The following is a 20103-nucleotide window of genomic DNA, read 5'->3' on the forward strand; positions in this document are numbered from 1 at the left end:
AATAGGTTGATTTTCACAATCCATGACTACTTGTAGACAGTTAGGAGTTAGGTACTATCAAAGTACCGCCGAGAAGCTTCTCTCCTTGGTCTGATTCCTCTAAGCCGTTGCATTGATGTAACATAGTGCTGTGCAACCAATACACACATGGAAAGACCGAGGAATGAACGATAGGGAGATTCGCAGGAGATGTACAATACTCACATGCCAATAGACAAGTTCCTCCTCTCCCACAAAACAGACAAAGGAGATCCGAAAAGACTTGTAAGCGATAGAGGCCGCAGGTGAGGCGTAGCAGGAACGTGACTTCACGTGATTACGTTGAATCTCTATCTCAACGTCTTCTCAAATCCAACAACAGGGAGCTTTCAAATCAATTGAGACTATTGCCAATGCCATCTTATGTTTTTCGGATGGGCTTTTTTTGTTTCACTTTGTCTCGGCTCTCCACGTGTTTTCTTTTCCTCTCAGCTTGCCTCATTATCGTGACTGGCCTCGTTCTGTCCCCGGCATTGCCCGTATCTCGTATCGTGTTTCGTTCAGCCCTGCCGGGAAGGTCTCAACGTTCTTGGCCGACGACGGGCGATGCTTCTCCTCTCACTGCAATCTCGTCGTTTGGAATCGGGCCACCGTCACATGAAAGATTCCATGGTCCTTTATATGCCTAAGTGGTTGTCACCGAGCGTTGACGCCCTGGAGGAATCTGCCTCAAATCGGAATTGATTGATCATGTTGGAGTTGGTAAAGTGGCTGTTAGTTGCGTAACCGTCCTACTCTTCCACCAGGATATCTCATGAGGAGGATGCTCAGCGATCTACTGCGCGTGTCAGACACGCAGCCTTACACAACATACCACACACCTATGTATGTCCGTTCAGCCATGGCGACGATATGTACGACGTTCCACGATGATATCAGATAGTCCAACAACGGAAACTGTGCCCCTCCATTGTTCAATGAAGGTCCCATCCGACTTCTCACGTCAGCTTTCCGTCCTCCAGCGGACGGGGAAGGTGGGAAAACCCCACTGCGGGAACCTTGAGCTGCCGAACCCCTGAGAGGCAGCTGAAGCTCAGCAGCTTTCACCCCTCACCTGGCGCCTGCACTTCCGCACCAAAACGAACACAGGATGGTGCTATGGCTGCATGAAAAAGAATCATTCTCCACTGCAACGCAAATCCAGAACTTGTGATTGGGCGCGAATATCGCTGATGGCCGCGATGATTGGGTACACCGTCAGGCATTGGCGTCCATCGTACCGTACATTAAGCTATGCAGCTCAGCCTCAGCCCGCCTTTTTCTTTTGATATCCACCGCTCGACGGGAACAGCCCAGGAGTCGAGATATATTCTCGTTCTGCCTCGCGGCCGCCGTTTGGACTGACTTTGGAAATTGTTGATTCATCAGAGTCAGTCACATTACCCCTCAATTCTTATCACCGGCTTCATTGACGCCATCCTGTTTCAGACGCCAGCCTCACACGGTCGCCCTTTCTAAGATTACATTGAAGGTATAGGCAAGGAAGGCAGTACACTCTCACCGAGCGGCATCATCTGATCTTTAAGCGATTTCGGACAAAGAGGCTGGTACTTCATATTTATACTTCGACTGAACGAAACAATCAAAATTTACGGTCAACACGATCCCACACTTACTATCATCATGCCTGGAACTCCTGAGGCCAGTCAGTCAGGAACATGGCGGAAGGAGATTGAAACGACCTTGGAGGCAGTAAAGCAACTTATCAGCAGATCCGTTGCTCCCATACCATCCACACCCTACGCTCCGTCCAATGAGCCAGATCAAAAGAAAATGACCAGTCTCCTGACTGATCTGAGAAAGATTGGATTCCAAGATGTCGAGACTCTACTGCAATTATTCAACTCCCAAGCCAAAGGCTCGCAAGACGACAACAAATTCGTGCTGGAGCACTTGGTTCAGCTCCTTGCTAAGCTCGACGATAATTCGAACATCGCAAATCAGCTAACTGGCGGCTTCATCAATGGTCTTTGGAATGCATTGCCTCATCCTCCATTGACTGGTTTGGGCACGAAGTATCAGTATCGTGAACCAGATGGATCGAACAACAATATCAGATTCCCGGATCTTGGAAAAGCGAAGACCCCATATGCGAGAAGTGCGAAACCTACCATTTTACAGAATATCGCCCTTCCAGACCCCGGCGCTATCTTCGACAGCCTTATGGTGAGGGGTGACACATTCGAGCCTCACCCAAACAAGATTTCCAGCATGCTTTTCTATCTTGCGACCATCATCATTCATGATGCTTTCAGGACGGTATGGTTCCAACCCTTTTGATACTTGCCGAGCTAAGAATTTTCAGAACCACGCAGATTTCAACCAGTCAGATACCAGCAGCTACTTGGACTTGGCTCCATTGTATGGAAGCATCGAGGACGAGCAAAAGCTTGTCAGAGCCTTCAAAGACGGCAAACTCAAGCCCGATTGCTTTTCAGAAAAGAGACTTCTCGGCTTCCCTCCAGGGGTATGCGTCATGCTAGTGATGTTCAACAGATTCCACAACTACGTAGTTACACAACTTGCTGCGTGAGTGATTTACCCCACACACTATTTCTCATGCTGATCTGTGTAGCATCAATGAGAATGGACGTTTCACAAAGCCAAAAGATGACGACACTAAGGGATTGGCGAAGTATGACAATGACCTCTTCCAAACGGGTCGTTTGATCACTTGTGGATTGTACGTCAATTGTGTGTTGAAAGATTATGTCAGGACGATCTTAAATTTGAATCGTACGGCTTCGAAGTGGGATCTTGATCCGAGAACGGATGAGGGGAAGACGCTGTTCAGCTCACCTGCTGCTGAAGGAACTGGAAATCAAGTCTCTGCCGAGTTCAATCTGAGTTCGTATTCCAAGACTCATTCTAGAGTGTCGCTGACTATGAACAGTCTACAGGTGGCATTCGGCTGTCTCGAAGAGGGACGATGAGTGGACTCAAGGTGCTTACGCAAAACTTTTCCCTGGCAAATCAGCTTCTGAGGTCGGTCTCGATGAGCTTCTTCGCGGCTTGATCATGTTCGAGAAGCAGCTTGGAGATGATCCACTTGCACCAAGCCGTAACTTTGGCGGTTTGACGCGTCAAGAAGACGGATCTTACAACGACGACGATCTCGTGAAAATTCTATCGGAATCGATTGAAGACGTCGCCGGATCATTCGGAGCCAACAGAGTCCCAAAGATTCTCAAGTCTGTCGAGATTCTAGGTATAATTCAAGCTCGATCATGGAACATCGCTTCTCTCAATGAGTTCAGAGAGTTTGCTGGTCTTCAGAAACACGCTACGTTCGAGGATATCAACCCCGATCCTGCTGTCGCTGAGAAGTTGCGCAATCTATATGATCATCCAGATTTCGTGGAGATGTATCCTGGTCTTGTCGCTGAAAAGGCAAAACCTCCAATGGCCCCCGGATCTGGCCTCTGTGTCAATTTCACCACTTCGTATGCCATTCTATCAGATGCCGTTGGTCTTGTGAGAGGTGATCGTTTCTACACTATTGATTACTCGCCAAGAAATCTCACCAACTGGGGGTATGTTCTCCGATTCCCAGTGAGGATCTGACTAACGAGCTTCAGATACAATGAAGTCCAGTACGACACTTCAGTTGACGAGGGATGCGTCTTCTACAAGGTCATTCTTCGAGCGTTCCCGAATCACTTCAAGGGCAACTCCATTTACGCACACTTCCCTTTCGTTGTCCCAAGTGAAAACTTGGTTATTCAGAAGTCACTGAACAGAGCAGATAAGTATTCTTATGATCCTCCTGCTCGTCAACCACCAGCCGTCGTCCTCGGTACGTATGCTGCCGTAGATAAAGTCCTCAAAGGGGAAACGAATCTCAAGGCAGAACATGCTCTAGCTGGCCCCAGTCCTTCCAACAAAGCACTTGTCAAGGGTCTCTACCCCAAAGACTGGCAAGTTGAAGTGAAGAAGTTCTACGAGGAAACCACAGCCAAACTACTCAAGACATATAGCTACCCAGTTCCCGGCACCAAGAAGCGACAAGTAGACATTGTACGCGACGTTGCGAACCTCGTCAGCGCTCGCTTCGCATCCTCAGTCTTCAGCCTCCCAATCAAGACGGAAGAATGTCCCCGTGGCGTCTACACCGAACAAGAGATGTATCAAATCCTCCTGATCATTTACACCTCCATCTTCGACAACAGAGATGTAGCGAAGAGCTTCCAGATCAGCGAAGCTGCCCACATGCTTGGGAAGCAAATGGGTGAACTAGTTTTGTTGAATGCGCAAGCAATTTCCAGTTCCGGATTGATTGCTGATGTCTTGGCAAGCTTGCATAAGTCGAGCGGGTTGACGGAGTATGGAACTCATCTGATCAAGACTTTGGTTGAGAGCAAGATTCCAGTTAAAGATGTTGTATTTAGTCATCTGTAAGCCCTTTCTTCATGAGATGAGAGCATTTGGGAGAATCTGACCAAAGTGATAGACTTCCTACAGCTGCATCAATCACGGCTACGCATTCTCAGACCTTCAGTCAAGCATTTGACTACTACCTTGGAGCTGGAGCATCACATCTTCCGAAGTTGTATCAGCTGGCTCAAATGAACACCAAGGAAGCTGATGATACACTCACGCACTAGTAAGTCGCCATTCCATCGTGAGCGAAGTCCTGCTAATGTAGGATAGTCTTCTAGAGGGCGCCCGCCTCACCACAACAGCTCGTCTTGTCCGTACCGCACCAGCACCGACAACCATCCCAACAAGCTCCAAAACTCTACCACCAGCCACAACCGTAATCCTAGATCTCTCTTCCGCCTCCCTCGACGCATCCGCTTACCCCTCACCCGAAACCGTCGACCTCACTCGTCCCCTATCCTCTTATCTCCTCTTCCGCAACCGCTCTTACCAAGACCTTTCTCTCGTCGCCTTGACAGCCATGTTCAAGACGGTCTTCAGCTTGAAGGGTTTGCAGAAACCGACCAGTGGCTTAGGAGGTTATTCTGGTCGGGGAGGGGGATGGGTGGGCTGGAGTCAGGGGAACATTAAGTCGGTTGATGTGGAAGAGGGAGAGGGAATTGTGGAGGGTGGGCTGGGGACAGTTTTCTTGAGTGAGGATTGGAGGGCTTATGGGGTTGCGCCGACGACTATGAAGATTCAGTTTGATGCTTGATTGAGAGAATGTGTGAGAGCATGTTGAGTAAAATACATTAAACAAGCTGGGATGAGCAAATAGGATGCGACGGGAAGCTGCAGAAATATATGCTATCACGTGCTGACAATTGTCCACTTTTGGGCTTATCCTGATCGGGAAAAGCGTCTCCTCATCAGAAAGCATCTTGATCCCTTTCTCCATCTCTTGTCATCTCACATCAACATATTTATTACCCTCCATTATACTTCGTCAACAACCTTAAAATAGTTCATCGCATCGCCGCCGATCAAAGAGCTTAGATTGTTCTCCATTCTATTCTGAGTTTGGCGTCGAGATGACGTTGGCTGCGGGGCCGAGATTTTCGCGTCAAGCCACAAACGCGTATGCATCTAGACCTATTGATGGTATTCGCGGCTTTGGGTGAAGTCATTTATTGAGCGCTGGAATGTAGATTTCCCTCTTCTCTCTTCTCTGTTGATTGCGCCCTTGCTTTGGTGATCTACGATATGAGTCCCATTTGAGCCATTCTTTGTCGTTCCTATACACCATGCTCCTCTCGATTCCTACTTGTCATTCACGAAATCTCATTTTCTTCGCTGCATTCGTACTTCTCAGCTTGATATTTAATTATTGCTATTTCCTCACATCCTCCTCGCCTTCTTCCCTCAAGATACCCATCACCTCGATTAAACTCCCGCCATCAGTCACCGACTTCTCCTGGTTCACGCCCAAATCCCCATTCTGGCATGCTTTCGCGCCCAAACTCCACGCCGCGAAACCAAAATGCGCGCCCCCGAAACTGTCCCACAAAGCGGTCACAGGCCTCGCTGTCGCTGGCAGCGTTTACCACCCTACCAACCTGCTAGAAATGAGTGACGAAGACGTATTATCCATGAAAAGATCCCACGCCCTCTTCCTCGACATGCTCGACTACGATACCTCGCACCTCTCCTTCACCCCCGGCACCCAAGGCATCGTCACCACAGCCGGCGGCGCCTACTTCCCTGTCCTCCTCACCAGCCTCCTCCTGTTGCGGCAAACGGGCTCCGCGCTCCCCGTCGAAATCTTTATCCTCGACGACTCCGAATACGAATCCCTAGTCTGCGAATCCGTATTCCCGCAACTGGGCGCTACATGCATCCTCCTCTCCCCGTTCCTCGCTAGCTCAAACTACAAATTCGTGGTGGAAGGATACCAGATCAAGATCCTCTCTATCCTATTCTCGAGCTTCGAACACGTCCTCTTCCTCGACGCAGATAATTTCCCCGTCTCTGACCCTGAACCGCTTTTCTCTTCCTCGGCTTACACATCCGCTGGCTTGGTCCTCTGGAAAGATTTCTGGAAACCGACGTTCTCGCCGCATTTTGTCAATATCACATCCACTGAGCCTTCACTGGAGAATACCATCGAAGCAGGGCAGATATTGGTTAGCCGCAGAGAGAGAGCCAGGACCCTGATGTTGGCCGCGTATTATAATATCTGGGGAGAGTGGTATTTTGATTTGATAACCCAAGGTGGTCCGGGTGAAGGCGATAAAGATACATTTTTACCGGCCGCGAGGGCGGTGGGCGAGGAGGTTTATGTTGTGGGACGGGGGCCGGAGTATCTGGGTGCGAGGGGGAATGGAGCGGCGGTGCTGCAGTTCGATGCGGTGGGGGATTGGGCTTGTGCTAAGGAGAGGGTGGGAGGCGTTGAGGGAAGACATGGGTGTCAGGTCGCACCGTTGTTTATTCATGCGTCCTGGCCGCCGAAGTTGAATGCGTTGCATAACGTTAGGAGTGAGAGGCAGTGGGGGAGCGAAGAGCATGCGTTGAGTCTTTTTGGGGCGGATATGGAGAAGGTGGCTTGGGGGTTTATGATTGAGATGGCTTGTGAGGGAGAGGTCATCAACCTGCCCAGTCCAGCAGATGAGCAGCGCGAGGGGACTGGAAGCGAGAAAATGAGGAGGCAGGAGAGAAGGATAGGACAAGGTCTAGGCCTGGGGAAATTGGAGTTCTGGGATTGGGGCGAGGGCAACAAAACGAGTACAGGTGTGTGCGAGCAGACGAGGGGTTGTTTCAGGAATATGTTTGGGCAGGAGTATATTTTTAAGGCGGGAGTGAGGAATGAAAGTTTTGAAAGTTAATGACGCTTCGAGAATGTGCTGAGTGTAACGGTCTGCCCTGGACTGTTGGTTGGGAGTGGTAGGGGATCAAAGGAACTTGGCTACTGAAGAGTAATGCAAGAAAGTTACTAATAGCTTGTTGTTAAGAAACTATATTTGAGTTGAGCACGAAGCTCCTATTTAATGGGAAATCTACTTGCTTATATAGAACCTTCCTGCTCTTTGGATCCCAAGGGATCGCGTGGGCCGCGATGAAACCATCGCGGTCCTTGCGGCCCTGGCGGTCTATCACGTGATCACTGATCCCGTGCACTTGGGACCTTCTTGTCCCGAAGTATCTCTAGTAAACTCGCTTATTGGGCCTATCTCTTTCGCTGCTTGTAACACTATTCCCCTTCTAGCTAGTGTCGTCTCGACGCTTAAATCAAAGTAAGGAAATCTCGTGGGGTGGCCACGGCCTTTTTTCACTATGCCACTTACCCGCACTAAAGACTAGCAACGCGTTTCTCTCTCGGATCGCATCTCTCTTACCGGTTACTTGGTAATGCCTTGTTCGCGCTGTGAAAAAGAAAACTTGTCCTGCGAAGTGTCAAACGTCGCAAGCTCTCGAAGATATGGCGCTTGCGTCCTAGCGAAGAAGGTGTGTGATGTTGATAGTCTTTCGCTCGCGGCGTGGGCTAAACTTCGTCGTGAGGAGGAGCGCTTGGAGGCCGAGGAAGAGGCTGCTATACGAACTAAGCAAGAGGCCTTCGCTCGTCGTATGCGTCTCCGTAAGATGTAAAAGCTTTTGTAGACTAAGGGAGCCGAAATGCTCCGCCGTGGTCTGTTTTCCTTGGATGAATTGGAGGCGGTGGAAGAGAAGGAAAAACTGGAGCGGGAGCGTATTGCGTAGCAAGCCGCGTAGGCTACAATCCCCGAAGCCGAAGTCGCTTTCGACCTAAATCCTTCTAATTCCCTCTAGGCAACCTTGGGTTTTGTCGATGAAACGCTACTAGCTTCTCAGGGTAGTTGAAGTTATTTCTGGGTTTTTATGTGTCCTTTAAGTGTGGGTAATCTAATTATTTAACTAAATATTTTCACCGCGGTAGAAGAATTCGATAGAGCAAACTAGACAGAAGAGTCCGAGAGCCCGGGGCCTTGGGAAACCCTTTCAATCCAAACCACACAAAACACTCCCTCATCTACATCTCTTTCTCCATCCCGCCAATAATCCACCACTGTCATCTCAACCTTTGTTGCCAACACTCCATCCTCCTTGTCAACTTTCCCGCCTCTTCACCGTTTTATCTGTGCATTTTCCCAACCTCACAGCACATCACGGCGCATAGGGACAAGAAAGAGCCGCACTGAGAAGCGTCACGACATCCACCTAGGTTTCCAAGCAACTCTAGTTTGCTCTATCGAATTCTTCTACCGCGGTGAAAATCTACCTCCGCTCCGATGGCGGAGTTCTTTATATAGACCACCGAGACTGCTGATGAGGTTTCGTAGGGATTCACTTTGATTAATTAAGGACTGGTTGGTGATTCACTTTGACTGAAACTAACACGTTTGTTGGTGAATCACCGGCCGAGTTCTTAGTTTTGCGGCAGGTGCAAGTAGTATAAAGGAACAGATTTCCAAGGTTTGGAAACGGTGATGAATAGAGGCACGCTGAGGCAGAGCACAAGGGTGCCGAGCATTGTCCTGGTGTCATTACGGTCTACGGGAACTTTGATGATCTGGTAGGGAGTTTGGAATGATAGTCTCAACTTTCAAATTAATGTCATCAATTCAAAGTTGTACTTGAGAGGCCGTTGTTGTCAATTCATGAGTTATTGCGAATTATTGGTGGATCGTTTTTATCCAGTCTACGATGCTTATTGCAAAATCACAATGATCCGGACTTTCTCAGGAAATTTGCACATATATTGACTCTGCAGCCAGAGCTCTGCATTTATCGAATGTACCACCTACACTCTGCAGTTTATCGGCTTCTCATACCACGGTAGTTCGAGTGATGCTATTCACAGAACTTCTTCCTTGGAGGAAGCAGGACAGCATAGGCTGAAATGGCTTCAAAGCTGGAATTAATAGGACTGGACACCACAAGTACGCCATGGCTTCTAGATCAATATTCATGTGAAAACTGGTACGGACATGCTCGACTTGAGGCATCACTCAACGGTGCTGTTATGATGCGTCTGCTTTTGAAAGCGCCGGCTACACAGACATAAGACGTAACGTGAGCTTTAGTGCTGTCAGCATCTGGTTGTTATGTTGTAGCCGGAGATAGATAGATAGACTTGCGCTCTCAACAGAACTTCCTCTTAGACTCAATGCAATTGTCACACTTGATGTGCCCATTCGCAGCAGAATCTGCGAAATCTCGGATATTGGAATCGGTCCGTTCCGTGGATATTTGCTTTTGGATCTTGGTAAGCGGCGGTATTTATTAAGCGTAATAAAGTTTTTAAATAGATATAAATAATTTTAAAAACTTTATTAATATTAAATTAAAAAAAATCTTTTATTATTATTTTTTTAAAATAACGTAAATATTATTAAAGCGGTATTTTTATAAATAGCTAATTTTTATTAATAGAATTGAATACTATTTGCGGATATTTAAAAGTTTTTTTTATAATTCGAAGAAATAATAATTCTTAACTAAAAATAAAAGAAAGCTTTTATTTTTTTAAGATCAGTTTGCTTTTCTATGTTCGAAGCAGATGCATTCAAGTATTTTGTCGCTTGGAATTACGTCTTTTCACTAGGCCTTGAGAGAGGTGGACATTTTAAGAAAGCGAAGCAATATGACTTCTATCAGAATTCATTCGAGTCCTTTGAGTTTTTAACTAGCGAAGATTTGCGTTCTTGTTCAGTTGCTATTCAGACAGAGATGCAAGTTCTTTTCCTGCTCCTTCACAGCCTCTCGAAAATTCTTCATGGCCGTCTTAAAGCTCTTTTGGGCTACCCTTAAATTCTCTTGGGCTTGTTTTCGGCCATTTTCAGCCTCAGTAACCCCTGCTTGCGCCGCTTGAAATGCTTCCTCGCATTCCAACAGCTCTTTTTCGGCGGCTAAGAATCCATCTTTTGCCTTTTGCTCCCAGCCATCTGTTGGTACGAAACTCAAGACCTGATTCTTCAGCAGTGGCTCATCGTCATCGTCTTCATCCGCTTCTGGGAAAAGTGCATCTTTTAGTTGAACTTGGTTCGGCATCTTTACTCCATTATCGTCTCGTTTCGTTGTCAAGACCTGAAAGTATTGTAGTTGAAAAATCCGCAAACTCTCCAAGATGGCTTCCTTGTTGCCGCTGGCAGCCGCAAGATGTAGAGGCATGTCTTCTTCCTGCAGTGCTTGCCGGTCCCTGATGATGTACTGGGCTACAGTGCGCCAGTGTTCCGAGTGGCGATCATTGGCCTTCTTGGCCGTTTCCAGGAGCTCGTCGATTCCCGCGTGTGCGATATTATTGCGAGTCTGATACTCTCGCATTTCGAATTTGGCCTGATCGAAGCTCCAAGGCGGTGTGCAACGTTCAGCCACATTTTCGAGGAAATCGATCAAGTCCTGGTTGGGCATTGCACCCTTTCCCAGGATTCCGTGTCCTGGTTTTGCTCGCCATGCCTTCATCTCGGATTCCTCCTTATCTATTTCAGCGAGGATTTCTCTCCAGGGTTTGTTGTCCAGTGGGTTCTTCTCCTTTTCTGCTTTCTTCTTTCCCATGTTCCTTTCAGCCACCAATGCCCGTGCTGTGACCTTGAACGTATTCAAATTTGCTCTGTGGTAGTCACCTAGGTTCAAAATCTTGCCCTTGTCGAGCAAACTTTGGTGACTCATAGAGAGTTTTGCATACTTCTCGTCTTCCGATAAAACACGCTGGAGGAGCATTTCCGCTCTCAGAAGGCCCGCCTGCTTCTTCGCATACTCCCTGGTGTCTGGGTTGAGGATCTTCAGAGCTTGGTAGTCCATGGCCATGACCCGTAAGATGTCTTTGGTGCCTTCACTGAGGTCAACATTGGCTAGAAGCTGATTGATTTCCTCCAAAGATTGCTCCGCCGATCCGTCCTCCATTGATGACCTATATGGTCGCTTGCGTTTGATTTGGTGAGGCGAAGTTATGCTCAGCATGGTTAAGTCGAGTTCCATGATGTCCTCGTGATCTGCCATGATTGAATGATGAAATAGATTGTAGGTTCAATGCGTGAGTGAACAAATCACTATCAATGACATGAAATTTGGAATCTAGAATTCGTCGTTGTGAGAAAGAAAAGTTAGAACGGAAGAGTTCTCAGATTAAGTGTTCGATGCACAGACCACCCAGTCTAAATTCGAATCCACTTAGTGCGTATCACGGAATCACGATCGGAAGGAGCTACTGGCTTGGATCGAGATGGCATCGGATAATACTGCATGACATCGAATATGTGAGTAGATCCTCATACTTCCAGATTCTAATCCATACATACTTGGACTATATGACTGCGCCTAGCCAGTGTTTGTATACCGAACCGTTTGTTACTGATACATTTTATTCTTTACAGGAAGCACCGCCTCTAACCTACGCTCAAGAGACTATCAACTACATCTCTTCTCTGGATGAAGTCATCTACCTCCCAGCCTACTACTACAGTACGTCAAACTCTGCCCATCTTTCTTAATTATCTCTGGGAGCCATTCTCAAAGAAGACTCAGATCGACTTCTCGGATAAGCTCATGGGCTCCTGGAACTTTCTCAAAAACATGTACTGATTTGCCTATAGTCTACTGGGAGACTGTCGATGCCGTCGCATTCTTCGTCAACAGTAATGATGAGGAAGTCTACTTTGGAACAACCTGGTTGGAAGAGAATTTACAGGCAGTTTACATTGATTGTCTTGAGAATGAGGGTCTCTCTGGCGAGTTTTATGAAGTTTCTCCTCTGACTTATGAACTCGGTTTGGAGCTCGCAGGGGAGCTACTGCCGTTATATACACCATAATAGGAAAGGTTCGTTGGAATGGCTGCAGGTTGATCAGTTGTTGGATTTTCGAGATTTTCCTTGGATCCGTTCTTCGGGCCCGACATGTATTCAACATATATGTCTAGTTATACGCTCCCTCACGATACAGAATGTTATCATCTTGAGGGTGAAATAGATTCTGAAAGGTGCTTTGTGAAATCAAATGAAAATAAAACCATGCAAGTAAGTAGCATTAATATACGGTAGGGATCTTAACTTTTACAGTGATATTTTAATTGACGAGGGAGAGGTGGAACTCAGATTTTCGTCTAGGTTATCTTATTTGAAGCTCCTCAAACCGAAGGTAGGCCATTAGTTATTCTTGCTAGTACTTGGGTACGTGGCCAATAGAAATCTATGTTGGTGTTGGATGTTGGTGTGTGAGATCAAGTATATATTGATCATAAGCTCAATCTCACCGAACCTATTTCCCTTTCCCCCATTACTTGTCACTGATCCCCCACGATGTCTTTTCGGATCAGCGAGATCGTCTCTGATTCCGAGTTTCACGAACTAGTAGAAGTCGAGTTCATTTCCTTCGAACATCCCCGAAATGCATTCCGGGATTTATTCTACCCCATCCTTGGCACAGGACCAGATGCGCGCCAGCAAGCAATCAAAGAGGCTACCAGTCGCATCATTCACAATCACAGATCCAACCCATTCAGTCACTGGGTTAAGGCTATCGACCCTCATTCAGACCGGTTGGTAGGTGCTGCTCTGTGGATATTCTTCGAATCGGATCCTTACACCGGTAAGCCGCTGCCAGAATGTACTTGGTGGCCACAGGGCGAAGGCAGAGAATTCACGACCCGTTGGTGACACGAGCTTATGCAGCCGCGTATCCGACTCATGAGCAAGCCTCATGCATGTGAGTAAAATGCGGCTGCTATGCTGCAGAGGCACGAAAGCCGTAACTGACGAGGATCAATCAGATTTGAACCTTTGTTTCGTCCACCCCGACTTTCGACGACAAGGTGCAGGAAGTCAACTTCTCGCATGGGGTGTGAGTAAAGCGGACGAACAAAAGATGGTAGCTTATGTGGATGCCTCGGGAGATGGGAAAGCCTTGTACGAACAATTTGGCTTCGTTGCGAGTAAGCAGGTTACCGTCAATTTCACGAAAGATAACCCTGGGGAGCTATGGAAGAGACTTGAAAAGATCTCCCTTCCTCACTCATTCTGGCCTATGTCTCGACCAAAATTGGCAGAAGGATAAAGGCCGGGCTTTCGACGATCGAATAGCCCCCACGCCAATGCTGGCCAGGTTGGAACGCCAGCTTCTGATTGGTGCTTTTCTTGAAATAACATTTATTGCCTTCACCGTCATTCATATCATTTCTGTTCACCTCAGTTCTCGTGATTTTGTTATCACGTCAGCATTTGACGAAGTCTTTGTGTCGTGGTAGAAAGTTCTTCTCAATACTTCTCTGCTTAGCCGCGGAGGTCCCATATCAACCAATAATACCTCGCTCCTTCCGGGAAGTTCTTGGCTGCTCTGTATCTTGGCACTCTAGCGCGTGCTTTGTAAACTTTAAATGCCAGTTTGGCCTGCCGTCATGTGGCGAGCGCCAATTCCCAAGCTCATTGGAGCTTGGCGAGACTACAGATTTCACTAGATCTGCGGTAAGTTTGACCCGGAACCTGGTGAGCGGAAAAGATCCTCTCTAAACGTTCCGAGTCCTTTACACTCGCGTTCTTTAACCCATTACTTATGCAATATAATTTCTTGTTTATGAGTTCATATCTATCCACATCGATGACCATTCAAGCCATTCCCCGCGATTACCCCTTCATTTCGCGGACTTTATCCTTCCACAATTTTCTTCTCGTAATTGAAACATGTCAAAGCACAAGGGTGTTGACTGGCCTCATTTCCAGCCCCCAACATCAAACTCAGCCTTACCGAAGCCACTTCATTTCCGCCAAGACGGCCCTGGCCGTGTTGCGGGCTGCTATAATTAACTAGAACATGAATTATCAGCATCTGGTCGTGGTGTGATGGCAACTAAAGGGTCCTCGGTGAATACGAAAAGAGGACTCATATGAATACCTTACTCGCCGGGAACGCAGTCGTTGGGTGAGAGTGAATGCGATTCTCGTACCTGAAGGTGTCTCTGCCCTGTGGACGCAAGAGTCAACGGGTGATGCAGAATCTCCGTCTTGCAGTAGCTCGCTGCGGCTGAGCCCCTGGTGGTCTGTCTTTTCGTGGAGTGTTACTTCCCTTGCTCACCGAATGCAGTAACTCGTGTCTCGTCGAATAAAATTTCTTCCCAACGTCAATGCATGTCAGCCTTCGGTGCAGGGCTTCATTTTCATTGGCAGCATTTTGTCATATGTTAAAGCGTTGTGGCACGAAAAGGTAGTATGCATGCATGCTGACCACCCACCCTTGTATTCAAAGCCCGATCTGAGCTGATGACAAAAATTTCGATGTTTATGTTTTGTGACCTTACAACTTCAGAGTTTTCTCGTCCTTTCTTTCTCCACACTCGTTATTTTGTCCTTCTCGGCATTTTGCATCGTTCGCGCAAATAACCAAGATGAAGTCTTTTTCATTACTATGTCTGTCTTTACTTGCAAGTACTTCGTCCGCTCTGCCAGCAACTTCAACTTCAGCTGCCCCAGCTCAGTCAACAGCTTGCGGAACGATAGTTAATGATCCTGGTAATGAGACTGGCAAAAGTGAATTAGAGCGACTTCTCTAACATCTGAATAGATACTTATGTTTTCAACGCCAGTCTAGCATACGAGTGCCTCACAAGTGTTCCTTTCAATCCTGCTGTTGCGACTCGCTTTCTTGCATACTATAATGATACTCTTCAATTCCAAAGCACATTGGCATATCTAAGGAATCCACCAACAAGTTACCAGCAACCCGGTGTCGATTTGCTGTTAGGTCTCCAAAATCTACAAGATGGCATAAACAATGGAATTTTCCCGAATCAATATGAATTCGAGGCGGCTTTACAAACTCTTCTGTATGCAACTCATGACGCACATGTCAATCTGTTCGCTGGTATTTTATCGGCTTTCACATTTGCAAGTCCATATGACATTGTGTCTCTCTCGATCGATGGGATTCAGCTGCCTAAAGTCTACTTTGCATGTACGTCCGAACCTTAAACCTCTATTTAGGTGAAACAAATTCTAAGACTTGACAGTTGATCTATTCGAGAGCAAGTATTTCACGACTTATCAGCCATCAGCAATCAAGACGATCAACGGCGTCAATGCTACTACATACTTGATGGAATTCGCCTCCAAAAACTCGATCGGAACTTTGGAGAAAAATGCCGACTGGAACCAGCTCATGCTGAGTGCAGCACTCGACATTCAGGGTTACTTCGACGTTTTCAGTGGAGGGGCGACATTCTATCCCGGGGACACGATAACGACGGTCCTTGAGAACGGAACTACCTACACAGACAACTTTCAAGCGGTCTATAACGACCCAGGACCAACAGGTCCTTTAGAAACTGGAGGCGACTTTTACAATTTCTTCGTCCTTGGATTCTATCCTGCTTCCTTCAACGAGTCTGATGATTCTACTGGTTCTTCTTCTGTGGTCCCATCTGCCACGGCTACAGCTACCTCGACTGTTGTTTCCTCGGCTGCCGCAACACCGTCAAATTGGAATAATACAGCTTACCCTGATACCCCTGATGTCGTACAGACAGATCTGGGGACCTATGGTGGAGGTTATATCTCTGGTGAGTTCAGTTCTTCATCAACTGACATCTATCGACCAGAGCCAATCCTGCGTCTGACGACAAAGTTACGAACTTCTAGACGAGCGTACCTGCTGACTTCAATTCTCAATTAGGATACTTTCTCAACTCCACCTCAATTTCCGTACTCAGCATCCCCAGCTTTGACGAATATGACGCTGCGCTCAACACGTTCCAGAGCACCATCAGCGACTTTATCACTCGCAGCAAAGCAGCTGGCCTTCAGAAAGTTGTCATCGATTTACAACAAAATACAGGTGGACAACCTCTCCTTGCCATCGACACATTCAAGCAATTCTTTCCGAATATCGATCCCTTCGATGGCTCCCGAATGCGCGCACATCCTTCAGCAGATGTGATGGGAAACACAATTACGGGCTATTTCCAGAGCTTGAATACCACGGACGAAGATTATTATGCCTTGATTGGTGATGAGTGGGTGGCTACAGATCTCATCAATGCAAACACAAACCAAAATTTCACATCCTGGGCTGAGTTCTTTGGCCCTCATCTCTACAACGGGGATAACTTCACTACTGTGGTAAGTTTCATATCAACGACGTCGACAAGGTGAGCTAATGTGGGGCAAAGCAACGCTACAATCTCTCAAGCATCTTATTCGACGACGCAGCTACGAATACAAACTTCAGCTTTGCAGTGTACGGATACGGTGCCAACCCAGCGCCGGCAAATGCAAGCCCACCTTGGGCAGCTGAAGACATTGTCTTGGTAAGCAACTACATTCTCGAGCTTGATGCTCTAAAATCCTAACACGGAATAGCTTTCTGACGGCATCTGCGACTCCTCATGTGCGCTATTTATGGAGATGATGCACCATGAAGCCGGTGTCCGTGTCGTAGCAGCAGGCGGTCTCCCAACAACTGGTCCCATGCAAGCACCGAGTGGCAGTCGTGGGGCTAGCGACTACGACGTCTCAATCCTCGACGCCAACATCGACTTTGCCCAGCAGATCCTGCAAAGCGACAACTCTCCTGAGCAGAACTTCCTTCCAAACCGTACCACTGCGATGGATGTTTTCGTCACATATGCAGATATCAATTTGAGGGACCAGGTCAGGAGGAATGAGACAATCCCTTTGCAGTTCGCATACGAGGCTGCCGATTGCAGGATATTCTATACGCCGAAGACGATCTATAATTATACCGCTCTATGGCAGTACACTGCCGATGCTATCTGGTCGACTCCTTCATTGTGTGTTCAAGGCTCAACTGGATTTGCTACGACTGGTACCAACACGACTGATTTCGTTGGTCCGTCATCATCTTCTGCAGGAGCGAGAACGAATATCAGCGATTACCTTGCAGCGTTGAACAGCTCCTCGATCTCCTCCTTGACATATCTGAACGATGGCTTAGAAGATGGGTTCGCTCTCCAGCGGTATAAGAATACTGTTGTGACGTCTTGTACTATTGAGTCTGCTGCCGCTTGTACTGGAGGCACGATTTGTGATTCAGGGGTATGTAAGCTTGAGTGTGTGGTCGGTAATGCGAAGTGTGCGGGTGGACAGCCCTGTCAGGCAAGATCGAATGCTGGGGTCAGTGTGGGTAGTCAAGCGTTGTTGAAGGGTGTTTGTCCAGTGAGTAATTCGAAGGTGACTACGAAGACGAGTCCCGGCCCGCTTGTAGACTAGACGGATTCTTTTTAGACGTGTCGATTCGTGGAGGAGTTTGGAGGAGACGTGTTGGACGGGCAATCTTTTAATTCTAATGTAGTATACTTAATGATAGAAAATCACTATTGGATGCATGTTCGAGTGGCACTGAAGTAACCGCTGCTGTTTCTTTTCCTGGAAGGAGAGTTGAAGAGAATGGAAATGATCTTGATTCCATCGCATGAATACCTAAACTAGCGAAATCTGCTCAAGCTCTTTACCAATCATTCTCCCTACCTCTCCATTCATGATGCCATGAATGTAAGCTTCTCCAACCAGCCTCCAGCAGCCATCTCCAGCAGGTCTCAAGACTAAAGGTACCGCCGCACCAGCCAAGACCCAAACAGAATCACCTGTCCCAAGTGACTCGGCCGCAATACCAAGATAGCCCTTCTTTGTCCTGAAGAGTCTTCGACAAGAATATGCAATTCTGAAACTCTCAGATATATCATCGAAATCTCGATCCAGCTTCTTCTTCTCGTCCGAATCAGGATCTAGAGTCCCTACCCTTTCAAGAATATCATTGATCTCTTCCACATCTGGCACCACAGTGTCATTGTACTTCCTGCTGATTTGTTTAATAGTAATTTTTGTCTTGTCCAACAGGGTTGAAAGCGCAGCTGTGTTGTCGACATCATCTTCTTCTAAACCTTCAGATGCATCTTCCAAGTGTCCCACACAGCCCGCTATCAAGTACTGGAATGCGGCTCGAGCCTCGGCGCCAGCTGGAGTGCCACAAAACGTATCCTTGATAAGAGTCCTCCAGAAAGCTTCCAGGGATGTGCATCCAGATGGATACTTCTCTCCTGGGTAGCGAGCAACGAGTTCCAGCAAGCTATTGATGTCATATTGATCCATGACTCCGGAGTATGTAGTTGCGAATTCGTCGATCGTATCGAATCGGATGCCCTTGACTGATAATCTTTCCGAGTCCGAAGTTGGTATTTCGAATGGTGGAAGCCCTTCACTCGCATTCCAACGCTCCTTTCCAGGCTCGGGTCGTGGGACGCCGGCAAGAGGATGAACATGAAATCCAACACTGTAGCCTGGGACCCAAGAAGGTAGGTGATGTTGTTCTCGAGTAGCTGGATCGTCAACTAGTGACAGGACATTGAGGTCCTGCGTGTTCCGAATCGAAACCCAAGAATACTTTGTGAAGACACGAGCAACGAAATCATCAGCATCTCGATCCAGAGTTTGATCTATCATCATATCAGGAGGCAATTTGCTCGTTCTGTTCGAAGACTTCCAGATACCAAGCAAGCCATAGACATGATCTTGTGCTTGTCCAGCTTGGAAGTAGCGGCTGTAGACTAGGAGCTTTTCGAGAGACAGTGGTTCCTTTGCCGATTGCGCCTTCATAACCTCAAGTTGGTATTGATTGTTGAGACTGTTGTTGACATAAGCCGTCGATTTACGATCTGGATGAGCAGTCCCATCAGCTTGCTCCATGAGCAAAGTACCCAAATTCGTGTCTCTGAGAAACTTTGCTACGTCCCAGAAATCATGTCTCCAAGAAAGTACATGTGGGCCGCAAAGCACGTCGATATGCTTGGCCAGAAATGCCTCTTGGATAATCCATACGCGGTTGAACCATGCTCGCTGAATGAATGCTGCGTAGTCGTTCCACTGCTGGGACGAGATTGGCGGACTCCCGAAAAGAGATTCGTATTCAGGACCTTCAAGGTCTGTTATTGTGACTTTGCCTTTTTCCGGAGGGATGGACTTGAATCTTTGGATGATTTCGAGGGCAGGATGAACATGCTCATCACATCTCCCTAGCCACGCAATAACTCTTCTTGCTCCAGTGTATATTTCATCCATCATAGGTATCTGATCGTTTTTCTCTGCATCATTCTTTTGGTTGATGCAGATCGCATCGATCCATATAAGGCCATCTTTATTCTCTGCTCGACCGTCCACAGAATTGGAGATAAATCCAGTCTTGCTGAATTGCAACAATGCATCTTCGAGATTTTCGGTAATTGGTATCATTTTGCCATCGCACTCAATCTCGTGGTCGAGATCGCCGGTTGTTGTCCTGATGTCCAAGGGATATCCTGCAGAGAGCTCGTGGTAGAGCGGATCGCTCCATGTGTAGGACAGGCAATCGTAAACGGGTGATTCGTTGAGATCAATGATCTCGAGAGAACACCTAAGTCGTGGCTCATCTCCTTTGGAGAGAAGTTTGAGAACTCGGATATGTCTCTCTCCATGTTCGCCTTCGAGAGAAGAGTATACATAGGGCATCCCAGACGTCTCCATTCTTCACGGGTTGCAAAGTTCAATCGCTGACCCTCCTGGTTTGACAGAAAACTGTTGCAAAATAGGACATCACCGTAGAGTGATCTGTTCTTGCATACCTCTGCTTTCAGCTCTCAGCCTCACTGGTGAGCTTGGGCTCTGGGTGACTCAGGTGCGGAGAAAGGCTATGCATGCTATGAAAGGCAGACGTGCCT

General features: G+C 47.4%; 6 protein-coding genes across 6 annotated transcripts; 4 read left to right on the forward strand and 2 right to left on the reverse strand.

The window, feature by feature from the left end:
• The first annotated feature begins 1533 nt into the window (after window positions 1–1533).
• Window positions 1534–4683, forward strand: LY89DRAFT_59100 (heme peroxidase). The gene is made up of 6 exons (XM_018209632.1): window positions 1534–2298; window positions 2345–2568; window positions 2615–2886; window positions 2933–3572; window positions 3618–4433; window positions 4490–4683. The coding sequence occupies exons 1-6, from the start codon at window positions 1663–1665 to the stop codon at window positions 4641–4643; spliced, it is 2742 nt and encodes a 913-aa protein (XP_018072036.1). The 5' UTR covers window positions 1534–1662; the 3' UTR covers window positions 4644–4683.
• An 806-nt stretch (window positions 4684–5489) lies between these two features.
• LY89DRAFT_697000 (glycosyltransferase family 71 protein) lies at window positions 5490–7280 on the forward strand (the record flags this gene model as incomplete). Its single annotated transcript, XM_018216872.1, has 4 exons — window positions 5490–5559; window positions 5860–6836; window positions 6870–7037; window positions 7149–7280. 4 exons carry the CDS (start codon window positions 5490–5492, stop codon window positions 7278–7280), a joined length of 1347 nt encoding a protein of 448 aa, XP_018072037.1.
• A 2765-nt stretch (window positions 7281–10045) lies between these two features.
• On the reverse strand, window positions 10046–11514 carry LY89DRAFT_684655 (uncharacterized protein). The gene has a single exon (XM_018214924.1). It carries the CDS (start codon window positions 11407–11409, stop codon window positions 10120–10122), a length of 1290 nt encoding a protein of 429 aa, XP_018072038.1. The 5' UTR covers window positions 11410–11514; the 3' UTR covers window positions 10046–10119.
• A 1192-nt stretch (window positions 11515–12706) lies between these two features.
• Window positions 12707–13460, forward strand: LY89DRAFT_584027 (uncharacterized protein; the record flags this gene model as incomplete). The annotated part of the gene is made up of 2 exons (XM_018209244.1): window positions 12707–13059; window positions 13103–13460. The coding sequence occupies 2 exons, from the start codon at window positions 12707–12709 to the stop codon at window positions 13458–13460; spliced, it is 711 nt and encodes a 236-aa protein (XP_018072039.1).
• Window positions 13461–14784: 1324 nt separating this feature from the next.
• On the forward strand, window positions 14785–17808 carry LY89DRAFT_747417 (uncharacterized protein; the record flags this gene model as incomplete). The annotated part of the gene is made up of 6 exons (XM_018221123.1): window positions 14785–14908; window positions 14961–15350; window positions 15406–15954; window positions 16068–16513; window positions 16564–16701; window positions 16754–17808. 6 exons carry the CDS (start codon window positions 14785–14787, stop codon window positions 17621–17623), a joined length of 2517 nt encoding a protein of 838 aa, XP_018072040.1. The 3' UTR covers window positions 17624–17808.
• Window positions 17809–17833: 25 nt separating this feature from the next.
• On the reverse strand, window positions 17834–19894 carry LY89DRAFT_584848 (uncharacterized protein; the record flags this gene model as incomplete). The annotated part of the gene is made up of 1 exon (XM_018209294.1): window positions 17834–19894. One exon carries the CDS (start codon window positions 19892–19894, stop codon window positions 17834–17836), a length of 2061 nt encoding a protein of 686 aa, XP_018072041.1.
• Window positions 19895–20103: the final 209 nt, after the last annotated feature.

Source organism: Mollisia scopiformis (genome assembly GCF_001500285.1).
Source record: "Mollisia scopiformis unplaced genomic scaffold LY89scaffold_11, whole genome shotgun sequence".
In the NCBI taxonomy this organism is placed as follows: Eukaryota; Fungi; Ascomycota; class Leotiomycetes; order Helotiales; family Mollisiaceae; genus Mollisia; species Mollisia scopiformis.